At 43.4% G+C, this 24,287-nt stretch overlaps 1 protein-coding gene across 1 annotated transcript in view; it reads left to right on the top strand.

Moving 5' to 3' along the window:
- The window catches only part of kcnh1a (potassium voltage-gated channel, subfamily H (eag-related), member 1a), a 393,064-nt gene that overhangs the window by 141,203 nt on the left and 227,574 nt on the right, over window positions 1-24,287 (top strand). Inside the window, exons 8-9 of the mRNA XM_085980872.1 lie at window positions 7,615-7,814; window positions 16,733-16,985. Coding sequence (XP_085836998.1) covers window positions 7,615-7,814; window positions 16,733-16,985 — 453 coding nt within the window. The remainder of the gene's footprint in view (window positions 1-7,614; window positions 7,815-16,732; window positions 16,986-24,287) is intronic.

Below are 24,287 nucleotides of genomic sequence, written 5' to 3'. Positions count from 1 at the left end.
AGGCCCGCAATAAAGGAGTCTCGGATCAGCTCCTCCGTGTACACGGTGGCAGACACGGCCTTACAGTTACAGTCTCTGCCCAGTACTTTTAGGCTTAGCATGAAGTCCTCTAGTGACTCACCATGCCGCTGCGTGCGAGTAGTCAGAAGATGCCTGGCGTACACCTCGTTTATTGGCCGCACGTAGTGGGCCTTCAGAATGGTGCAGGCATCCTCGGAGCTGGTGGCATCTCGGATGAGAGGGGAGACCCGATGACTCACCCAGTTTCGCAGGATTCCCAGTTTCACGTCTCCGGTGGCGGTCGCGGCTGCTATGGCGGTGGCTGAGATTTCGATGAAAAATTCGAAGCATTGGAACCAGTGTCCGAACTGTATGGCTGCGTCTGTGGCATGGGGGTCCAGATCCAAGCGCTCTGGTTTCAGGAGTCGATCCATCTTGGTGTTTTAGCGATTAAAATTGATGTGCCATCAATAACTCAAGGACAAGAAGTTAAAGGATTCAACTGAAGGCTTTTAATCGCTAAGAACATTGCACGTCATTCCACATCGGATTCGTCTGGCAGAATGACTCATACAGCTCTTGAGACCTTTATATGACAAAAGACAGGGGCGGAGCCAATACACACAATAGGGGAAAAGGGGGGGCGGTACACAATACAATGCAGGTAAAACAGGGGCTGATGAAGGCATATATTTCATCACAAGCAGCACGCCTGGGGAACCAAGGAAGGTTTGCATCTGTGGGGACTTTAAGGTAACTGAACCCAGTCCTTCACACCGTGCAATATCCACTTCCGCGGATTGAAGATATTTTCGCCTCGCTATCTGGAGGGAAACGCTTCACTAAGATTGATCTGGCCCAGGCGTATCTGCAAATGGAGGTAGAAGAAGCATCAAAAAAATACCTCACAATCAACACCCATAAAGGTCTCTACCAATACAACCGGCTGGTATTCGGGGTAGCATCAGCTCCGGCTATTTGGCAAAGGGCAATGGAACAGGTCCTGCAAGGGATCCCAGGGACCCAGTGTTATTTGGAGGACATCCTGGTCACGGGCGAAAATGACAGTGATCACCTTGCCAACCTGGAGCAGGTGCTCACTAGATTGAAGGAATATGGGCTCCGAGCTAACCGCCCCAAATGCGAGTTTTTAAAAAAACAGATCTCGTATTGTGGCCACGTTATCGATAAAGAGGGGTTACATAAGTCCCCAGAAAAGATTGAGGCAGTAGTCAAGGCTCCAACACCGGAAAACGTGTCACAACTGAGGTCGTTCCTCGGGCTGGTAAACTACTACCATAAGTTCTTGCCAAATTTGTCTACAATACTACACCCACTGAACACCCTACTGCAAACTGGAGTGCCATGGAAGTGGAGTGACGAATGTAAACGAGCTTTCCAGAAGAGCAAAACACTAATCACATCGAAAGAGGTATTGGCCCATTTCAACCCAGCACTACCAATTCGGTTGGCGTGTGATGTGTCACCCTACGGCATTGGAGCGGTGCTGTCGCACAAATTCTCGGACGGCTCAGAGAGGCCAATAGCCTTTGCGTCACGATCACTAACCTCAGCCGAGCGTAACTACGCCCAGATTGACAGGGAGGCCCTCAGCCTAGTGTGGGGAGTGAAAAAGTTCAACCACTATCTGCACGGGCAGAAATTCACCTTGCTGACTGACCACCAGCCTCTTGTCTCCATTTTTAATCCGAAGAAGGGCGTTCTGGTGATGACTGCGCAACGACTACAAAGATGGTCACTCTTTCTAGGGGCACACCACTATGAGATTGAATTTAAGGGCACGAAACAGCATGGAAATGCTGATGGGCTATCACGCCTGCCACTGCCTACTGCGGAGGAAGCACCAGCAGTGGATCCTGTCGAAATATTTCATTCGACTATAGTTGAATACCTACCGGTAGGTAACGCTCGTATAGAAAAGGAGACCCGAAATGACCCGACACTGTCTCGGGTATATGATTTGACGGTGAAGGGATGGCCAGCACATGCCGACTCACTGTTGCCAGCATTCTCGACAAGAAGAGAACAGCTGTCAGTGTGCCGGGGGACCTTGATGTGTGGATCCCGAGTGGTAATTCCACACAAGTTAAGGGATAGAGTGCTCAATGAGCTTCATGAGGGTCATCTGGGAGGGGTAAAAATGAAAAGCCTTGCCAGGGCTTATGTGTGGTGGCCGGGAATCGATAAACAAATCGAGGACCTGACCAAGAACTGCTCAGGATGCCAGAAAGTCCAAAATGCACCACCACATGCCCCTCTACACCCATGGGAGTGGCCCTCATCTCCATGGCAACGGGTGCATATTGATTTTGCTGGTCCATTCATGGACTCAATGTTTTTAATAGCCATGGCTGCGCACTCGAAATGGCCTGAGGTCATCAAAATGTCCTCCACCAGCACGGAGAAAACTATTGCAGTCCTACGGACCATTTTTGCCAGGAACAGATTTGCTCCGATAACGGACCACAGTTTGTGTCCGAAGAGTTCCGGAGGTTTAAGAAGAAGAATGGGGTAAGGCATTACACAGCCGCCCCGTATCATCCAGCCACAAATGGATTGGCTGAGAGGTTCATACAAACCTTTAAGAAGGCAATAAAGGCTATGTACAATGACAACATTCCGCTGCAGCATAAGGTGGACAATTTCCTGTTCGCCTACTGGAATGCGACACATGCAGTCACCAACCAGGCCCCAGCCATGATGTTCTTTAACTGAAGGTTAAGATCTCGCCTGGATTTGCTCAGACCATACGTACGAAGAGATGTTGAGAGTAAGCAATTCCAGCACATCCATGAGAAGCCAACAAGGAGCTTTAATGTAGGGCAACCAGTCTTGGCCCGCGACTACCGAACAGAAAAATGGCAGCCAGGAACGATATGCACACGGCAGGGCCCACTAATGTACACAGTGGACGTTGGGGAGAACATCGTGAGACGCCATGCTGACCAGATCCTAGAGTCACAGGAACAAGTCAACCCCATGCCTCGCCCATACGTACCTGGTGAGGAACCCGACGTACAGGTCGCATCTACCCCAGAAACAGTAGCATCGGAAGCTGATGACTCAACCGACGACAGGGCGCCAGAATCGCGTCCGCACCAAGAGCGAGACACTCAGGAAAGGCGCTATCCAGAAAGGATCAGAAAGCCTCCCCAAAGACTGAATATATAAATGGACTATTTTCAGCTAACGTTGTATGTTAAAAGTGTTAATTGTAATTAGTTTGATATTTAATTGTTAAATGAGTGTTATGGTACTGTTAATCTAAAAGGGGAGGAATTGTAATGTGTATATACCTTTAAGGGGGGAACTACTTTTTACAGCTCATGTATACTGTAGTACCGGCAGTGACCACACCTGTATATAGCACTGAGTAGCAATCTGTACAGGTCAGTTCCAGAGTGAGCCACGTTGAGTAAGCACCTGTTGTACCATTCTCCTGCAGTCTGTCTCTTACTACTGACGGACACAACAATGGGCATTCCTGATTTTTTAAAATTGGGATGGTGCTGGGCTTTGTTCGTTTGGTCGAACTGGGGTGGGGTTCCTGGTGTTTGACAGTACTAGAATGAGGCTGCTGGAGTTTGAAACCATGGAGGGGTCCTTTGATATGGCATCACTGTGGAGGGAACCTGCGGTTTGCCAGAACTATGGAAAGCAAACGTGAGGTTTCGCACAGCTGGAGTTGGAATGTAAAGGTTGTCTTACTGGTAGAATCCAGATGTCTGGCAGCAGTGATGGGAGAAGGGAAGGGCTTGAGCCTGACTCTATCAGATTTTGGGGGTGGGGGGAATTCCCTGTCTCACAGCACTGGTTTATAATTCTCTAAGTGATCCCTGTAAACTTTGAATTTGTGTTTCGTTGTTGGTTATTGGTTGTATTTCTGTGTCTTGTCTATCGATCAGGCTGCATGTCTCTCTCCCTCTCTTTCTCTCATTGAGTGTAAATGTTCTAATTATTTTAAACAAAACAGGTGATCATTTCAAAATTTAACTTATTTATTTTAATTTTTAAAAACTCTAACACGAGTAAAGACACTCTTTTCTCTCTAAGCTTAATGAACGTTTTGAAGACTATAGAACACAGAATAAATGCTGCAACTTGGGACAGAATTTCAGTGAAGCTCCCCTGATGATCTACTACAACTTTGGTGGAAGATTGGCAGAAACCCTGGAGAAATAAGTTTTTCACCAATCTTCTGTCAGTTATAGTGGGTGATTGGGAGAATCCCCAATGGAAATTCAGGCGAGGTGTCTAATTAGTAGTACAGGGGTATATGCGTGTGCGCTCGCTCTCTCTCTCTCTCCCTCTCTCCCTCTCTCTCTCTCTCTCTCTCTCTCTCTCACACACACATACAAGCATACATAAACACACCCTCAGGTTAAAAAAAATACACAACCTCTTTCTTTAAAAAAAAGTTAATTTACTCGAATTAAGTTTTTGAAATTTGCCCTCCAGCTTTTCTTTTAAGTAATTTTGAAAAACAACTGAGTAGAAATTGCTAGAAACTAAAGTATTCCAGCAGTTCGGCTACTAAATGATGCATCCTGGGAAATTTAATGCCCTGCACGTACCCAGACTGTGTGGCCTTAATTCAGTTAGCAGCGTCATAGCTTTAATTAAAAATATCAGGGGTTTTTTGGCGAGGTTGAAGGCTTCAGGTAAAGACTTTAGTTAAAGCATTAAAAGACCCACAGACAATTCAATAGATAATTTTAATCATGTTATTCTGAAATGTGTATTTTTTTGTTCTTTAAATATTTTATTTGAACCCTTATTTTGGTCATTAGAAATTTCAGTTACTGAGAAAAGAGTGCCAGATGAAAAGTTTTCAGTAAACATTTTGATTGATTTGTAGGGAAAAGGTAATATTGTTCCATCTAGTGGCTCAACTCTGTAACTACACAATGACAAGAGCCAGTTGACACTGGGCTTTTCTACTGTAAGTGTAGGCATAGGAATTTATAATAGAGAAGTTGACAAAGTATGGCAACAGGATCGAAGATAGACAGGAAGTATGTGTAAATAAGATATATAGATATTTAAGTGTCAGCCTGATTCAGTTGGTAGCACTCTTACCTCTGTGTCGGAAGGTTCTGGATGCAAATTTCGCTTAAGGACCTTGCACAAAATCTAAGGTGAGGGAATGCTGCATTGTCAGAGGTGCTGTCCTGTGGATGAGATATTAAGCTGATTATCCATATGCCTGTTCAGGTGGACATTAAAAATTTCATGGCACTATTTGAGGCAAAGCAGGGAGTTCACTTGGTGCTATGGACAACATTCATCTCTCAACTAGCACTACCAAAACAAATTAACTTAGAATTCATTTCATTAGCTGAGATGTTTCAGTGTGCAATTTGCAGAGATTACATTTTAAAAGTAATATGTGTGAAGTACTGAAATTTCTCAGTCTTGGGATAATGCGCTATCTAAATGCAAATCTTTATTTATGAAAGCTGGATAATCTCCCATGGTTTTGCTCATGTAGTCTGGGGTTGAGCATGACTAGTTAGCTGCAATGGTATTTATCTGGCCTGATAAGGTCACTGCTCAGCTATGCCATATTGTGAAATAGTCTAATTAGGCACAACCTATGGTCAATGAGAAACGAATTGCAATTGGTATGGGGAGTCTCTCTAGATGGTCTGCTGCTTGCAAAAAACCTGGCTCCTATCTTTTTCCCTTAAATTTGTTCAGTTTAATTTGTTGCTAGTTAACCTAGTTGAATTTTTTGAGGAGGTTACTGATGTGATAGTTAAGGGAGTATCTATGGATGTTATTTGTAGACTTCCAGAAATCATTCAATAAGGTTCCACATAAGCGACTGAACAAAAATGAAAGTGCATGGAATTGGAGGCAACCTATTGACATGGGTAGGGAATTAGTTTGAAGGTAGGAGACAGAGAGTAGGGAAAATGGGTATGTAGTTCAATTGTCAGGATGTGACTAGTGGTGTCCCCCAGGGATCTGTACTGGGGCCTCAGCTTTTCACTATACTCATCAATGACTTAGATGAAGCTGTATATCCAAGTTTGCTGACGACACTAAGTTAGGTGGCACAGTAGGTAATGTAGATGGGAGCAGAACGTTGCAAAGGGGCATTGATAGGTTAAGAGAATGGGCAAAATTGTGGCAGATGGAGTTCAATGTGGGGAAGCGGAAAGTCATCCATTTTTGGACCTATCAAATATAGATCAGAGTATTTTCTAAATGGTAAAAAGCTAGGAACAGTGGAGGAGCAGAGAGATTTAGGGATCCATGTACAGAAATCACTATAAGCTAGTAGACAGGTACAAAACAACGATTGAAATGGCTAATGGGATGTTGGCCTTTACGTCAAGGGAATACAAAGGGGTGGAAGTTATGCTACAGTTGTATAAAGCTTTGATTAGACCACAGCTGGAGTACTGTGTTCAGTTCTGACCACCGCACCTCAGGAAGGATATACTGGCCTTGGAGGGGGTGCAGTGCAAATTCATCAGAATAATACTGGGGTTAAAATGGTTAAATTATGAGGGCAGGTTGCATAGACTAGGCTAGTACTCCTTTGAGTATAGAAGATTAAGGGGTGATCTAATTGAGGTGTTTAAGATGATTAAAGGATTTGATAGAGTAGATAGAGAGAAGCTATTTCCTCTGGTAGGGGAGTCCAGAACTAGGGGGATAACCTTAAAATTACAGCTAGGCCATTCAGGGGTGATGTCAGGAAGGACTCCTTCACACAAAAAGTTGTTGAGGCTGGGTCAATTAAAATTAAAAATTGAGAGAGGTTTTTGTTAATAAGTAGTCTTGTACTAATGTTGCACACAGTGATTTATAGGCAGATTGATACTAAAGTGGCAATATAGTGACGGCTTAAAACAATTTACCAGTAGCCGGGAGGGAGCGGGCTGTGAGGAAAAATATTGGAAGAGATCGGGCTGCTTCAAAAATGCTCGGTGTGGGGGGTGTGGGGGGGGGTGGTGGGGGTGGGGGTGCTTTCAGTTCCAGAAGAATGCGCAGTACGCTTCTGCGCAGCTTCCGGTCGTTGGCAGGAGTCACTCAGTTTTTGGACCCAGTGTATGAGTAATTTGAGACACAACATATGGTTCAGTGTAGCATACTTGGGAGAAACTGGTGACTTTGGACCTATGGTTCACAAACCTGTCCACCAGAGGGGTTTTCCTCACCTTATGTCTGGGTCCGTTGTAAAGTATTTGATATAAATTGAATACCATAATTAGTCAACTGCTCTATTATCAATGTATCATATGGCTACCAGGATGGTAGACGACAAACTAGATGGATCTTGGTCTTTTATCATCTAGCAATTCCTATGTTCCTATTTTTTTGTTTTGTTTCTGCTTTCTTGCTGCATCTTATATATTTGTATCCCGTTGAACTTTTCCCCATCCCACCAAATGGCACCTTTTCTGCATCAATCGTGGGACGTATTACTTTTTGATTTTAGTGTGCACAATGAAAAGTTAATCTAGGCAAGTACAAATAAAAATCTGAATACTTTGTTATTTCTCCCAACACTGGCTTTAGATTCAGTTTGTAGCTGTTAATTTGCTGATGAAAGCTGATCTCCTCTTTTCTTGTTTGCAGCTCTCCTGTATGCAACCATCTTTGGTAATGTGACAACAATCTTCCAGCAAATGTATGCTAATAGCAACAGGTACCACGAGATGCTGAACTGTGTCCGAGACTTTTTGAAGCTTTATCAAGTGCCTAAAGGCCTGAGCGAGCGTGTCATGGACTACATTGTTTCTACTTGGTCAATGTCTAAAGGAATTGATACTGAAAAGGTATAGAAACTTAAAAGAAAATATGCACATCTTTTATATTGCTTCTGCAGTATCTTTTGACAAAACAGTGTCATCTTCGCTTAGTGACATTCTTACCTTTGAGTTAAGTCATAGGTTTAAGCCCCACTCTAGGACTTGAGTACATAAGTTAAGTTGCCATTCCGCTGTAGTACTAACAGAGTACTGCATTGTCTGTCTGAGGTACTGTCTTTTATGCGAGATGTTCACCTGTTAAGGTTAGACGTAAAAGATTCCATAGTCCTGTTTGAAAACAAGCAGGGAGGTGTCTTAAGCATCATTCCTCCCTCAACCAAAAACAGATTCATTTGTGATTTATTTTATTTGCTGTTTGCGATATCCTGCTGTCACGTGTCTACAGGTAAAAAGTGCAATTTATAAACACATAAAAACTTAAATAATTAACAAAAAATAAACTTGACCATAAAATTACACATATCCAGTAGCAATAAATTTTGCCTCCAAGGGTTATCCTCTCTGAGGTCTGGGCTGAAGTTTTGCTGCTTGCATTGTTCAGTTCCCAAGCTCCATATCCTAGGTCTCCAGAAATACGCCACATTCTCGGGCACCAACACTCTCTCCAAACACTCTTCCGAGCCTCAAACTCCTCTTTCCACCTGGCCCTTGCACTTTTACTGCCTCCCAGCCTGAATCTCCAGCCCATACTTCCTCTCTTGCTTTTGTGTGTTCCTCTTTTTCCCAGTAGCCTTTCTCTGCCTGATCGTCGTATTCAATCTGAATCTGTTATATTTTGCCTACCATCTTGAGTTTTAAAAAAGGAAAGAGATACAAATTTAAATACATAGGTAAAGGAACATGTGTGAGAGCCACACAGAGGGGTAGATTTAGACTTTGTAAGATTGTGTAAAACGGGTGATAGCAAATTGGCAGCACGTTTTATATCTCCCAATTTTGAAGTCACTGGAAATACATATCAGGAGAGACATAAAATGGGCTACCACTTCGCTATCAACCGTTTTAAACTATCGCACAAAGTCAAAATCTACCCCACACAGTGTAACGCAGAAATCATTAGATAATAGGAAAGAACAAGGGCTGGATTTTACCAACCTCAGCAGGTCCGGGGCAGGCGATGTCGGTGGCGGGTCCCGGCCCCACTGCCCAATAGGCGGAAGAGACCTCCCCAGGAGACCAACGCAGCCTGGTTGCACATTGCACAGGAGGACACAAGCAGGAATGTCGTCAGGAGGACCTGGGTGCAGTGGCGCAAACCTTTCAATTATCTCAGTAAATAACGAAACGTTACTGCAAAGCCACACTCAACCTCATCCTGCTGTGCCACTCATCACATCCCCATCACTCTGAATTCCCTACCCTACTCCTGCACATCCTTACTCACACCAACTTACCTTGCAGCTCCACCCATCCCTCTCTAACTACAATATCACTTCCTCATCTCATTAGCCACTCCTCACACTCACCCTCATCATAGTCCAATCATACCAACTAACAGCACATAAGGTTGGCACTTGTGTGTTTTAGCCAATGTTCATGTGAAGTTTCTGTTAATGTGTTGTCATACATTGAAATCTTTATTTTCAACATTTTGCATTCTTGGACAGATTTATAAGAGCATAACATAAGAACATAAGAAATAGGAGCAGGAGTAGGCCAATCGGCCCCTCGAGCCTGCTCCGCCATTCAATAAGATCATGGCTGATCTGATCCTAACTGCCAATCCACTATCACAGAACCATCTCCTGCATCTAACAGAATTAGACACACGAAATAGGAGCAGGATCAGGCTACACGGCCCCTGGGCCCGCTCCGCTACCCACAGGGCCATGACCGATCCGAACCTAGACTCATGTCCAAATTCCTGCCCGCTCCCCGTAACCCTTAATTCCCTTTACTTCTAGGAAACTGTCTATTTCTGTTTTAAATTTATGTAATGATGTAGCTTCTACAGCTTTCTGGGGCAGCATATTCCATGGACCTACCACCCTCTGAGTGAAGTAGTTCCTCCTCATCTCAGTTTTGAAAGAGCAGCCCCTTATTCTAAGACTATGCCCCCTAGTTCTAGTTTCACCCATCATCGGGAACATCCTCCCCGCATCCACCCGATCCAACCCCTTCACAATCTTATATGTTTTAATAAGATCGCCTCTCATTCTTCTGAACTCCAATGAGTAGAGTCCCAATCTACTCAACCTCTCCTCATATGTCCATCCCCTCATCCCCGGGATTAACCGAGTGAACCTTCTTTGTACTGACTCGAGAGCAAGTATGTCCTTTCTTAAGTATGGACACCAAAACTGTATGCAGTATTCCAGGTGCGGTCTCACCAATACCTTGTACAACTGAAGCAATACCTCCCTATTTTTATATTCTATCCCCCTAGCAATGAAAGCCAACATTCCATTGGCCTTCTTAATCACTTGCTGCACCTGCATACTAACCTTTTGAGTTTCGTGCACCAGGACCCCCAGATCCCTTTGTACTTCAGTACTTTCCAGTTTCTTGCCATTAAGATAATAACTTGCTCTACGATTTTTCCTGCCAAAGTGCATAACCTCACACTTTCCAGTATTGTATTCCATCTGCCAAATCTCTGCCCACTTACTTAGCCTGTCTATGTCCCCTTGAAGGTTTTTTATGTCCTCCTCACTCACTACTTTCCCCCCCATCTTAGTATCATCTGCAAACTTTGATATGTTACACTCGGTCCCCTCCTCCAAATCGTTAATATAGATTGTAAAGAGTTGGGGACCCAGCACTGACCCCTGCGGAACACCACTAGTTACTGATTGCCAGTCTGAGAATGAACCATTTATCCCAACTCTCTGCCTTCTGTTAGATAGCCAACCCTCTATCCATGCCAGAATATTACCCCCAATCCTGTGATTTTTTATCTTAAGCAATAATCTTTTGTGTGGCACCTTGTCAAATGCCTTTTGGAAGTCTACATACAATATGTCCACTGGTTCCCCTTTATCCACCCTATATGTTACTTCCTCAAAGAACTCCAGCAAATTTGTCAAACATGACTTCCCCTTCATAAAACCATGCTGACTTTGTCCTATTAAATTACGATTATCCAAATGTCCTGTTACAGTCTCCTTAATAATGGACTCCAAAATTTTACCTACCACAGATGTTAGGCTAACCGGTCTATAGTTTCCAGCCTTCTGTCTACTGCCCTTTTTAAATAAGGGTGTTACATTAGCAGTTTTCCAATCTGCCGGGACCATTGCCGAGTCCAGGGAGTTTTGGAAAATTATTACCAATGCATCCACAATCCCTACCGCCACTTCCCTCAAGACCCTAGGATGTAAGCCATCAGGTCCAGGTGATTTATCCGCCTTGAGTCCCATTATTTTACCGAGTACCACTTCCTTAGTGATTTTGATCGTGTTTAGCTCCTCCCCCCCTTTAGCCCCCTGTTTGTCCAGTGTTGGGATATTCTTAGTGTCTTCTACTGTAAAGACTGATGTAAAATATTCATTCAGTGTTTTTGCCATCTCCATATTTCCCACCATTAATTTCCCGGTCTCATCCTCTAAGGGACCAACATTTACTTTAGCCACCCTTTTTCTTTTTATATAAATATAAAAACTCTTACTATCTGTTTTTATATTTTTTGCTAATTTACTTTCATAATCTATCTTCCCTTTCTTAATCAATCTTTTTGTTATTTTTTGCTGTCTTTTAAAGTTTTCCCAATCCTCTATCCTCCCACTAGATTTGGCTACCTTATATGCCCTTGTTTTTAGTCGAATACTATCCTTAATTTCTTTACTTAGCCACGGATGGCTGTCTTTTCTTTTACACCCTTTTCTTCTCAGTGGAATATATATTTTTTGGAAGTTGTAAAATAACTCCTTAAATGTACACCACTGATCATGTATCGTCTTACCCTTTAATCTATTTTCCCAATCCACTCTACTCAATTCCGCTCTCATACCTTCATAGTCTCCTTTATTCAAGCTTAGCACGCTTGTTTGAGATCCAACCTTCTCACCCTCTAATTGAATATGGAATTCAACCATGTTATGGTCACTCATTCCAAGGGGATCCTTTACTAGGACATTTTTAATTAATCCTGTCTCGTTACACAGGACCAGATCTAAGGTTGCCTGCCCCCTGGTCGGTTCAGTTACATACTGCTCAAGAAACCCATCCCTAATACACTCAATGAACTCATCCTCAAGGCAGCCCTACCCAATTTGATTTGTCCACCTTTGGAAGTGGATTAGTGAGTTGAAGTGAATGGTGAGACATAAATGGGCTGGATTTTGAATGGAGATGAGTTGGAGGTGGGACTGCTGCTTGTCGGGTCTCAGTCCCGCCTCCATCATCTTCTGACCAACCAGTGGGATCTTCCCCTGATTGACCTTGTTAAGTCTGCCCTCAGCGGGCCAATTAGGGGGAAGTCACTGACAGAGCATGTCAAGACTTCTTGAAAGAAGAAATGTCAGCATTTGACAGCTCTGTCAAGCTGTCAAACACTGACATTCTGTGTAGTTTGATGAGCCCTTGTGTTCAGGACGCATCAAACCTTTCTACTTTGTAGATTTCAGATGACTGTTGGTTTGGAGGATCCAACAGCCAGTCTGTGAAATCTACAAGGAAGATGTCGGGACTCCGGATCCACAGCGGCTGAAGGTTGTCGGCAGAAGCAAAGGTAAGTGAACATTTTTTAACACTTAACACTCACCTTACATACTTACCACTCCACACTTGCACCCATCACTCATCTCTACATCTCACTTTCAGACCCTTCCGACACCCGAAGACCTCCTACTTGACTCCTCCAACCCGACGGGGTTCTCCGAGGTCGGAAAGCCTGCAGTGGAAAATGTAAAATGGGATTCATCCTTTTTTCTGCCTGTTATCAGGCAGTTAAAAGGATTTAATCCCTTTCCCACCTTGAGGAGACAGGACCCAGATCAGGACGGCTTCCCGCCTCCTGGCAAAAGGGCACGGAGGTGGGATGGGGGCGGGTTTGCCAGCCACCCCCTCTTTCTGCAGCTTTACCGGCAGTCCCACCTCCTCGGGGCTGGCAAAATCCAGCCCTATGGTACCCCCCGCAATGCTGCCAAGTGTTAAAGAAGTGGCGTGGACATTGTAGGGATGCTTTATGGTGCTGGTGTGGGGTGGTGCCAACTCGGCGCATCATGTGGCAGCCAGGGTGTACTGCACCAAGTGAAGTAAATGTGCCCATGGTGAGGCCATCCCATGCCTCTCGGGCAGCAATGTGATCGGGTGCTGATGCCCTGTGTCCTGTGCAGCATCAGTTGATTGCGGAGAAGGTTGGTGTTGGTGCTGCTGGTGTTCGGGCTGATTGTGGTGGGATTCTGAGGACCAAGGTGAGACAGTATAAAGGCCACCAATGCTGATGGAATAGATGGCAAGTGAAGTAGAGATGACTGAAGCTATCTGTCATTGGTGGGAGAGGTAATGAGGTCAGACTGGATGGAGACTTGTGTAAAGACTTGCAGCATTCTGAATCTGTAGTGGAAATGCAGTTTAGAGAAGCTAGTGGCTAAGGGAAGATATCTGAATCAGTTGAGATCTTTGACTTGATATTTGAAGCTGTCATCTCATCCGCTGAAACAATGGCAAGTGACCTCCTGCCTCAGCTTCACTGACGAGGTCCAAGCACAGTAGGAAACTGGTGGGTGACCTGTCAAAATCAAAAAGCTGGGAAAAAAGCATTGTTAAGTGGCTGTAAACAAGCCGCTAATGATTTCAATTGCCTTCCCCGCCGCTGCGTGTCGGGTTTGCTCAGTGCTGGTAGACCCAACATTGGGTAAAGGTGCGTGGCGGCGGTTTGACAGTGGGTTCCCGACCCGCTGTCAGGAAAAAAGCACTTTCCCACCCGACCCGCTACCAGTAGCACCCGCTGAACCCCCTGGAAAATCCCCCCCCAAGAGACAGCTGAAGGAAGAGAGGAACATTTTTGTTTCAATTTTCTCCGTGAGTAACAGCCCTGGAGAACAAGTAAATTCACTGATCCTGTGGTCAGTTGAATTGCGCATGGACCAGAGAATGTGTATTAACTCTAAACTACACTCCCTTTTGAGTGTGGCACCCCACTAGAAGCATGGGATTGATAAATATACTCACAGGTGTGTTATATAATTAACACTTTGTGTGTTACAAGGGAAACTGTACCTGTTATAAGACAGCTTATTGTCTGCCTTACTGTGAGCAATGGCAAGGGAGATCTGATGGTTGTTTTGAAAATGTTTTATGTGCCTTATCCAGTTGAATATTGACATGAATCTTGTCATTCATGTGGAAATGACTTATGAAATGATACTGGGCGGCCTGCTGGTGGCGCTGTCCAGGGAGAGTATAAATACTCGGGCATGGGCCCAGCTTGCTCAGGACATTCTTTAACAGGAACTAGTGAAGGACACAACTAGATCTCCATGTTGAAAAACAGTTGATTAAAGCCTTGTTTAATACGCAGACCAAGTGCCTAGTAGTTTTCTTACGTCAAATATCTTTTAAAAATACCGTGTCTGGGACTGACATGACAAACGTTCTATTTTGGAGATTTGGTCCAGATGCACTAACCAAGCATTACAAATTTTACGCTGCTTACATAGGTTACTCAAAATGCATTGCACAACATGCCATAAAAATCATTGAATAATACATTATAACGTTCTAGCTGGATGATGGCTAAACATGTAAGAGAATAATATATTTGTTTTCTCTTTTTTTGATCTTAACCAGTTTCCAACAAATCATGGTGGGTACTTTGAGAACTGATTTTGGTTGACTTTGAAGGTTTTCTGGTTGCCAAAATGCAGTGTGACTGGTGTAACAGAACAGCTGTTCCTTTGTAGTTGATTCATAAAGATTTGAATACTATGGAGACTCCCTTTCAAATGCAAAGTTGAACTGTGAATATTGTCTTTTCAAATTCCTGCTGTATGCTCATTAACTCTCAGCATAGCAGAAAGTAGGTGTTGCAGGTTCAGTGATTAAAATTATAATTTAATTTGATTCTTTGGGTCTCCAGAATAACATTGTGCAAAGTAATTTTCTTCTTTCAATATCTTGCTTTTAAATTTCCTTACATTAAACATGTATGTTTCAATCGTCTTGATATGGCAAACAGAAGTACTGTGCCACTTTTGAACTTGGAATCAGCAACAAACATGCAATATATGAAGTCCCATAAATGTTAGCTCTTTATGTATTTTATGAGTTGGAGCTTTTCTCAAATATATAATGCATTTAGGTTCGTATTCAATTACAAAATCATGCTGATACCTAATGGATACAGCAAATTTTCTGCCTTTGTAGTAAAATCTTCCCATAACTGTTCTGAAATCATGACAAACTATGCTGAAGTCTTTGAAGGGCCCATCGAGTCGCCCATTGCTGCCTTGTGAGCAGCAGCCCCACTGTCCCATCCTCCTCCTTTCTCCCTGCAGAGCTTTGCGGGATCTATAGGAGGGCACTTCATTTACCATAGGACTGGTGGGCACGGGCCACTTCGGGCCTACCCATGGTAGCTGGAAACTCCTGTGCTTACCCGGCTGTGTGGGAGGGAGATCATCCAGGCCAGCCCAGCCATTGTGCCCTGTTGAGAAAAAATTCCTTGTCTTCTGGAGTTCAGGCCATTTGCTTGACGCATCCACCTTTATGGAGGCCAGTATGTCTCAACATACTGGGTATATTGCCACCCGCTGATGCACCAGGTCTAGACTGAGCCTAAGGAGAGGTAACTACTGAAATAAGGAACCCTGGCTCCACCCCTTTGCAAGTATTTGTTTTCTAAGGCGCAGATGGCGGTCCATCTCCTTACAAGGCAAATGGGTAACTCCTGGATACTCTGCACAACCGCAGAGGAATTTTGGCTTCTAGCATTTTAAAAGTAAATATAATTTAACATGTAATCTATTATTTATTGAAACTCACTTGAATCTCAAACTGAATATACTGTTGTATACAGTATACTGCTGCAAACTATGCAGTTGAAGTGTGGCTCCACCATTGCACAGGTTTTGTTTGCCTGTAACTGTATTGATTTTTTTAAATTTCCTTCTTAACTTCCTTCTAGAATATACATCATGAATAAATCATTATATTGTCTCCAAGTCTTGCATCCGAGTTGCAGGCTATCTCTAGGAATGTGTTAAGCAAAGATTAACAGAAAGCTGCATGTATTTTTTTTTATCCGACATTAGTGCTCCATTATTTTGTCTTTGAAATATTTAAGCAGCATTCAGAGAAATTTTTCAATACTTTGGCTTTTTGGTAAGATTGTTTTCCTATCATAATCACACAGTTAGTATATGATTTTATATATTGTACTGATCAAGCATGCAGTGATGCAGTCATTATTTACAGCATTAAGACCACCTAATTTCTAAAAGAATCACTGGAGAGCATAAATAAATGACATATATATATATATATATATTAATCTCATATAACACGGTGCTTAATTACACAATACATTTCTTGTATCCCTCAAACACTTTTTAACAAATAGCAGTAGATCTCTAGTAACTTGTATTGAACATACTTTAATATATACAGCAATGCTGAACTAATTGCATCATTATTATATGATCCTTATAATTTTCCTGACTCTTCCAATGATGTAGTAATACCAAATGTCCTATTCTTCTCTATTATATGGTAAAAGAGCATGGAAACAATTGATGAGATTTTGCTAATACATTTTATATTCACAAGTAAAGTAGAATTGAATAATATCAAAAGTGCATGAACGGTTCTGTGCAGATATGATTATTTGTATATTACAGAAAAAAGGTGTTCCATCTAGCTTGCATGCAAGATGTTTTCTGTATAGTGTATGACATCTACCGAAAGGTATAGTATGCTTTTAATAAATTATGAAGCAAAAATTGATTAAAAATTTTTTTTTTTTTTACATGTTTCCCCTATAGGTTCTAGAAATTTGCCCTAAGGATATGCGAGCAGACATTTGTGTTCACTTAAACCGCAAAGTCTTCAAAGAGCACCCAGCATTTAGACTCGCAAGTGACGGCTGTCTACGAGCTCTGGCAATGGAGTTTCAGACCATACATAGTGCTCCAGGAGATTTAATTTACCATGCAGGCGAAAGTGTGGACAACCTTTGCTTTGTGGTTTCTGGGTCCTTGGAAGTAATTCAAGATGACGAAGTTGTTGCTATCCTAGGTAAAACTTGAAAACATGCTGTATTGATTCAGATTACTTTTTGTGGATGATAGACTGACATTTAGGCTACTTAGAGGTCAGGCAGCTGGTAACTCATATGCTTTTAAGCATTTGTGGTACAATGCATTATGAAAACTATAAGCATCTAAAAATACCTAAAAGTATAATTGCTGGTTGGCTTGATTGCCAGAATGACAGCATACTACATAATGTACCAATTAAATTTGCATTGAACAAAAATACTTGCTAACGGTATCATTGATATTTTTGAAACAAAATGCTTACGAGCTTAAATGCCATTGATCTTAAAAATAAAAATTATTTAGATCATACGGTAGATGACTGTGGATAATGAATGACCCTAATAGGGTAAAATTGAAAGGTGAGAAGCAAACATTAGAAAGAAGGAAAAAAATGCATTTATATAATGCTTTTCACAACCTCAGGCTGTTCCAACGTGCTTTACAGCCAATTAAGTACTTTTGAAGTATTCCCTAGTAATGTAGGAAACACGGCAGCCAATTTGCGCACTGCAAGCTCCCAAAAACGGCAATTAAATAAATGACCAGTTATTTGTTTTAGTGAAAAAAAGCAAAATACTGCAGATGCTGGAGATCTGAAATAAAAACAGAAAATGCTGGAAATACTCAACAGGTCAGGCAGCATCTGTGGAGAGAGAAACAGAGTTAACGTTTCAGGTCTGGCGAAGGGTCATCGACCTGAAACGTTAACTCTGTTTCTCTCTCCACAGATGCTGCCTGACCTGCTGAGTATTTCCAGCATTTTCTGTTTTTATTTGTTTTAGTGATGTTGGTTGAGGGATAAATATTGGCCAGGACACTGGGAGAACTCCCCGGCTCCTCTTTGAAGAGAGCCATGGGGTCCTTTAAGTCCACCTGAGAGGGCAGACGGGGGCTCAGTTTAACGTCTCATTCATTAGGCTCTTAAAATCCAAGGCTTAAAACAGATCTCAATATTGAAAATGCCTCCTGTGTGAGCTTGCAAGGCAAGCTCTATGTAACACTTCATTGTGAAATGATCATTTTTTTTCAAAAGAAGACAGCCTACGTGGAATCCACTGGCAGAACATTATCATGCTAGCATTGAGATTACTTCAGAGAGTAACAGCACAAGAAACTTGGCAGAGGATTGTGTTGGTGATTAAACTATTGAAGTACAATATTTTCAAAAAAAGCTTGAATGCTACCTGAAGGTAGGTGTGCTGCAACAGGTTACAGTTAAAGAAAGAAAGAAAGAAAGAACGAGCAGTGGGAATGGTAACATTTCTGGGTACTTTGGATAGATGGCAAAATTCAAATGCCTCTTTCTGGCTCTGAGTTTGATGATCCATCTGTTTAATTCAGATTGAACCAAAAACCCAACAAATATAACATAAAGGTACTCAAACTACGCGGGTCTGTAATGTACAAATAACTAAACAAATTTAAAGATAATGAACACTTTGAGGATTGCATTTTGCACCAGTTATTTTTTATTAATTGAAACTATGCAACACAAATGCAATTTCAATTATTTACTATAAATCAGATGTCCTTATGTAGCAAAAAACAGCGTATCTTCTGACTTATTGTGAGGTACACCATGGCAGACCTATTAGTATTTTATTCAGCTATGTGATTTATGGCAAACTTTGCCTTCAAAATTAGCATCAATAACAAGAAGGGACTTTCATAAAGTAACAGCTGGTACTTTCCCATTGTTCATGATTACATTTCGTGCAAATGCTGTAAAATCGTTTCAAGTAATATCTGCAAAGGAAAGACTCTAGTGCTGATTAAATCTAGAAAGACTGAGGAAGCTACTGCTTTTGTGACAAAGTGTATTTGGGACGCTGCAGCCGCTCATTCCAAAACCCACCCACAAATCCTTGGTGGCAACAGTTGAGAAGGAGGCTGCACTAGGGTTATTTAAAGGGATGCTCAGCTGCACTCAGGTAAGTCTCTGGTTATTTTTTTTCAACTGCTTGTGGACTTTTAGGCCCATTTATAGCTGTGTTGGCTGCTCTAGTTGAGTTGAAAAATTGTGTTATTTTTTGGAAGTCGACCTTCCAATATGGGTGTGCTGCTCGGTCTGCCATTAGGGCTGGAGGAGGAGGAAGAGCAGCAAGTCAGAGTGCAGAGATTTGCAGCTGATGGGAGAAGAGGGCATAGGAGAGGCAGACACAGGAGTCCTTACACTGCATAGATGTACAGGAACGTTTTGCCTCCAATTAACTGAGCAGCAGTGCGTCCAGCAGCTCCGCTTCACCAAGGATGCTGGGATAAAGCTGTGTCACTTGTTGCAGCGCCAACTGTAGCCTTGCACCAGGTCACAGACTTTATTACCTGTAGCTCTGAAGCTTACTGTAGGCCTGAATTTTTATGCTTCAGGGACATTCCATGCTGCAACAAGCGACATTAGCAACGTCGGTCAATTAACCATGCATTGCTGCATCAAGCAGGTAACGGATGCGCTCTTTGTTAGCGAAACAAAATCATCATTTTCCCAAGGAGGCAAGAAGACAGAGCTCTGAGCTTCGCGAGGATAGCAGGGTTTCCCCAGGTACAGGGAAAAGTTTGACTGCACACACACAACCTTGCGTGCTCCATGTCCAGAACCCGGTATATACAGCAACAGGAAGGCCTTCCACTTACTTGATGTTCAGTTGGTGTGACAACAGGCAGCGCATTGTGCAGATCTGTGGCAGGTTTCCTGGCAGTAGTCATGATGCCTTTGTCCTGCGGCAGTCCTCAATCTCCCCTCTCTTCCACCCACGACCATTGGGTGTCCGACCAGCTGTTTGGGGACAAGGGGCATTCCCTGAGCACATGGCTCATGACACCTATCAGGAATCGAAGCACAGACACAGGAGCCCTACAATTAGAGCCACATCTCCAGAGTGCCGTTTGAGCAAACCATCGACATCCTGAAACAGATGTTCTACTACTTGGATAGGCATGGAGGTGTCCTGCAATATAGCCCTGAGTCTCCAGATTCATTGTAGTTTGCTGCATGCTCCATAACTTTGCCCTAGAGAGAGGGCTACCGTTACAATACCTGAGGAGGAAGAAACAGAGGTACAGGAGTAGGAAGAACAGCAGGATGCTAAAGATTCAGAGAAAGAGCAAGAGTGAGCACTCCTGCCATCTGCCAGAGCTTTATGGCAATAAATCAGTGAGGAATACTTTGGTTTACTCATTCCCCCTTCTTATCCCCAACGGTCTCTCTTACAATCAGGCACAGTCCTTGCACCCTCCAGATGAATGTTCTTAACTTAATAAGAACATAAGAAATAGGGGCAGGAGTAGGCCATTTGGCCCTTTGAGCCTGCTCTGCCATCCAGTAAGATCTTGGCTGATCTTCTATCTCATCTCCACTTTCCTGCACTATCCCCATATCCCTTGATTCCCTTAATATTCAAAAATCTATCGATCTCTGTCTTGAATATACTCAACGACTGAGCCTCCACAACCCTCTGGGGTAGAGAATTCTAAAGATTCTGAGACTGTGACTCCTGGTTCTAGGCTCCTTAGCCAGGGGAAACATCCTCCCTGCATCTACCCTGTCAAGCCCTGTAAGAATTTTGTATGTTTCAATGAGATCATCTCTTAACTCTAGAAAATATAGGCCTAGTCTACTCAATCTCTCTTCATAGGACAATCCCCCCATCCCAGGAACCAGTCTGGTGAACCTTCGTTGTAATCCCTCTATGGCAAGTATATCCTTCCTTAGGTAAGGAGACCAAAACTGTACACAATACTCCAGGTGTGGTCTCACTAGGGCCCTATATAATTGCAGTAAGACATCTTTACTCTTATACTCAAATCCTCTTGAAGGCCAACATACCATTTGCTTTCCTAGTTGCTTGCCGTTCCTGCATGTTAACTTTCAGTGGTCTGTGTACAAGGATACCCAGGTCCCTCTGAACACCAACATTTCCCAATCTCTCACCATTTAAAAAATACTCTGCTTTTCTATTTTTCCTACCAACGTGGATAACTTCCCATTTCTCCACATTGCCATGTTCTTGCCCACTCACTTAGCCTGTCTATATCCCCTTGAAGCCTCCTTGCATCCTCCTCACAACTTACATTCCCACCCAGCTTTGTATCATCAGCAAACTTGGATATATTACATTTGGTCCCCTCATCCAAGTCACTGATGTAGATTGTGAATAGCTGAGACCCAAGCACTGATCCTTGCGGTACCCCACTAGTTACAGCCTGCCCACCTGAAAATGACCCGTTTATTCCTACTCTCTATATTCTGTCTGTTAACCAATCCTCAATCCATGCTCGTATATTACCCCCAATCCCATGAGCGCTAATTTTGTTTAATAACCTCTTGTGTGGCACCTTAACGAATGCCTTCTGAAAATCCAAATACACCACATCCACTGGTTCCCCCTTATCTATTGTGCTAGTTACAGCCTCAAAAATCTCTAACAGATTCGTCAAACATGATTTCCCTTTCATAAATCCGTGTTGACTCTGCCCAATCCTATTATTATTTTCTAAGTGCCCTGTTAGCACGTCCTTAATAATAGATTCTAGCATTTTCCCTATTACTGATGTCAGGCTAACTGGTCTATAGTTCCCTGTTTTCTCTCTCCTTTCTTAAATAGTGGGGTTACATTTGCTACCTTCCAATCCGCGGGAACCGTTCCAGAATCTATGGAATTTTGAAAAATGGTAACCAATGCATCCACTATCTCTATAGCCACCTCTTTCAAACCCCGAGGATGTAGGCCATCAGGTCCAGGGGATTTATCGGCTTTCAGTCCCATTAATTTCTCCAGTACTTTTTTTTTACTAATACTAATTTCTTTCAGTTCCTCATTCTCGCTAGAGCCTTGGTTCTTCACTATTTCCGGGAAGTGTTTTGCGTCTTCTTCCGTGAAGACAGACACAAAGGGCTGGATTTTCATTGGGCTGTGGAGTCGGGATTGGAGGCGTGTGGGGGTTTAAAATCCCGAAATCGGGGGTCCCGACCCCATCCCACCCCCAACCCGCCTCCATGCCAGTTTCAAAGGAGGCGGATACCCGCCCCGCATTGGGACCCGCCTCCCCGAGGCAGGAAGGGGATTAGTGCCAATTAACTGTTTGTTAGCAGGTAGTTAACAGGCAGTTTTTAGCCTAATCCCTATTTTCATTGTTAAAATGTGGGATTCCCGACGGCTCCAAACCACGCCAAGTTAGCGAGGCGGGCCTTCGGGATGAAGGGCTTGGCGGGGTCGAGATGTCCGGTGTTCAGGTGAGTGATGGGCGTATGAGTGCAGAGGTAAGTGTGTTTGGTCTGTGTAAAGTGTTTAAAGAAGTTCTGCTAACCTTTACAGCCTTCCTTCCTTCAGGTCTCAGGAGTCCCTCATCTCACCGGCACAGAAAGCAGAATCAAAATCTGCAGCCTCTGCTTTCTGTTCTGGGGCGATCTCTAAATCATCCTGAGAGGAAGGAATTAACCTGGAGTACAGATTGTCAGTGTTTGACAGCTTCAAACAGCTGTGAAACGCTGATATTTCATCTGTCAAAAGGTCTTGACAGATGAAATTTCAATCTGTGACATCACCTGTTGCCAGGTGGCCCTTAATTGGCCTGCTGAGCCCACTGGGCGGGCTCAACAAGGTCAATCAAGTCTAAATCGCATGGGTTGGCTAGAACTCGATGGAGGCGGGACTACAACCCCAAAGGTTGTAGTCCCGCCTCCTCAATGAAAATCCAGCGCAAAGTATTTGTTTAATTTCTCTGCCATTTCCTTATTCCCCATTATAATTTCTCAGCCTGTAAGGGACCCACATTTACTTTCACTAATCTTTTCCTTTTTACATACCTATGGAAGCTTTTACAGTCTGTTTTTATGTCTCTCGCGAGTTTACTCTCATTCTATTTTCCCTTTCTTTATCATCAATTTCTTGGTGCTCCTTTGCTGAATTCTAAAATCCTCTCAATCCTCAGGCTTGCTACTCTTTTTGGCAACATTACAGGCCTCTTCCTTTGATCTAATACTATCTTTAACTTCTCTTGTTAGCCACAGTTGGGCCACTTTTCCTGTGGGATTTTTCTGCCATAAAGTAACGTATATTTGTTGTAAATGATGGATTAATTCTTTAAATGCTAGCCATTGCTTGTCTACCGTCATACCTTTTAACATAGTTTCCCAATCTACCTTTGCAATACCCATGCTGGTTGGCTATCACTTCACCAGGCATGGTCAAACAAATACCAATCCAAAGAAACTCTGGCCTGTGGTTCCAAATAGTTAATTTTTCAATTAGGATCAAACAAGTTGAAAAACTAAAGGTCACACTTGTACAAACCCTAGTGCCCGTCTTAAGTACTAATTTTCATAATCTGGTGCTCCTACAAGGTGCTACCCCAATGGCTAAACCTGGGAGGTATCTACTGAAGGCAGTTGAGATGCCATGGTGGGTGACCTTTGGGATCTCTGGTCTTAGAAAGCTGAGCTGTAGTCTGCAGTATCTCGATGGCAGCCAGGGCAGTCTAGCCCAGCTGGCTGGTTGGCATCCACATGGGCACAGGTTCCGGGTCTTGTGGGGAGCAGGCATGCTGTCATCCTGAAAGAGGACTGTGTATCTGCCTCTCCCATGGCACCACAGCCACTCGCATGGGGTTGCGTCTCAGCAATCCCATTGCTCTGCTTGAGAACAGAGTGCAGGAGTGAAGTGATTGTTTGGAAGCCCCTATCCATACCTTCCTTCATGCATTGCAAGCTGGAGAGATGTTGGAAGCCAGAGCCACAATGGGAGCAGTCTGAGCTTCCATCAAAGCCTCCATAACTGAGGGTCCTGCTGCAGTGTGTATAGAGGTAATGACACGCCCCATGTTTGACTGCATTGTTTCTATACCCTTCGCGATGACCCCAGACAAGTTGGAGATGGACTCCTCCATACTGTCTGACATTGTGCGCAGGCTAGCAGGCAGTCCAATACACTTGAAACATTGGTAACACACAACCATCGTCTCCTATTGGCTGGGCCCTTGAAGTTAATATCTGTGCTCTCTGCAGCAGGGCTAAGATGTGGGCGCTCCCTCTGGCGAGCTGGTTCCTGAGCCGTTCTATCCCCCTGCCCTTGATCCTGCGCACTTGTGCTCAATGAATCTCTCAGTGCAGACCCCTCCAACTCACTTTATAAAGTATATGGACGGCCAATTTCTGAGTTGGTGCCGGTAAGGGTGAGTGACGGTGTCTCTTCAGGTGGGCTCTCCTCCTCTTCCTGCAAGTAGACCCGTTACTTGTGATGGACCTGGAGAGAGAATAGATGGACAAGAGTTAGCAATTAGTTGC

This window comes from Somniosus microcephalus, chromosome 3 (assembly GCF_052327205.1).
Source record: "Somniosus microcephalus isolate GS21.2 chromosome 3, FLI_Smic_1.0, whole genome shotgun sequence".
Classification (NCBI taxonomy): domain Eukaryota; kingdom Metazoa; phylum Chordata; class Chondrichthyes; order Squaliformes; family Somniosidae; genus Somniosus; species Somniosus microcephalus.
This window is presented reverse-complemented; position numbering and strand designations above follow the sequence as displayed.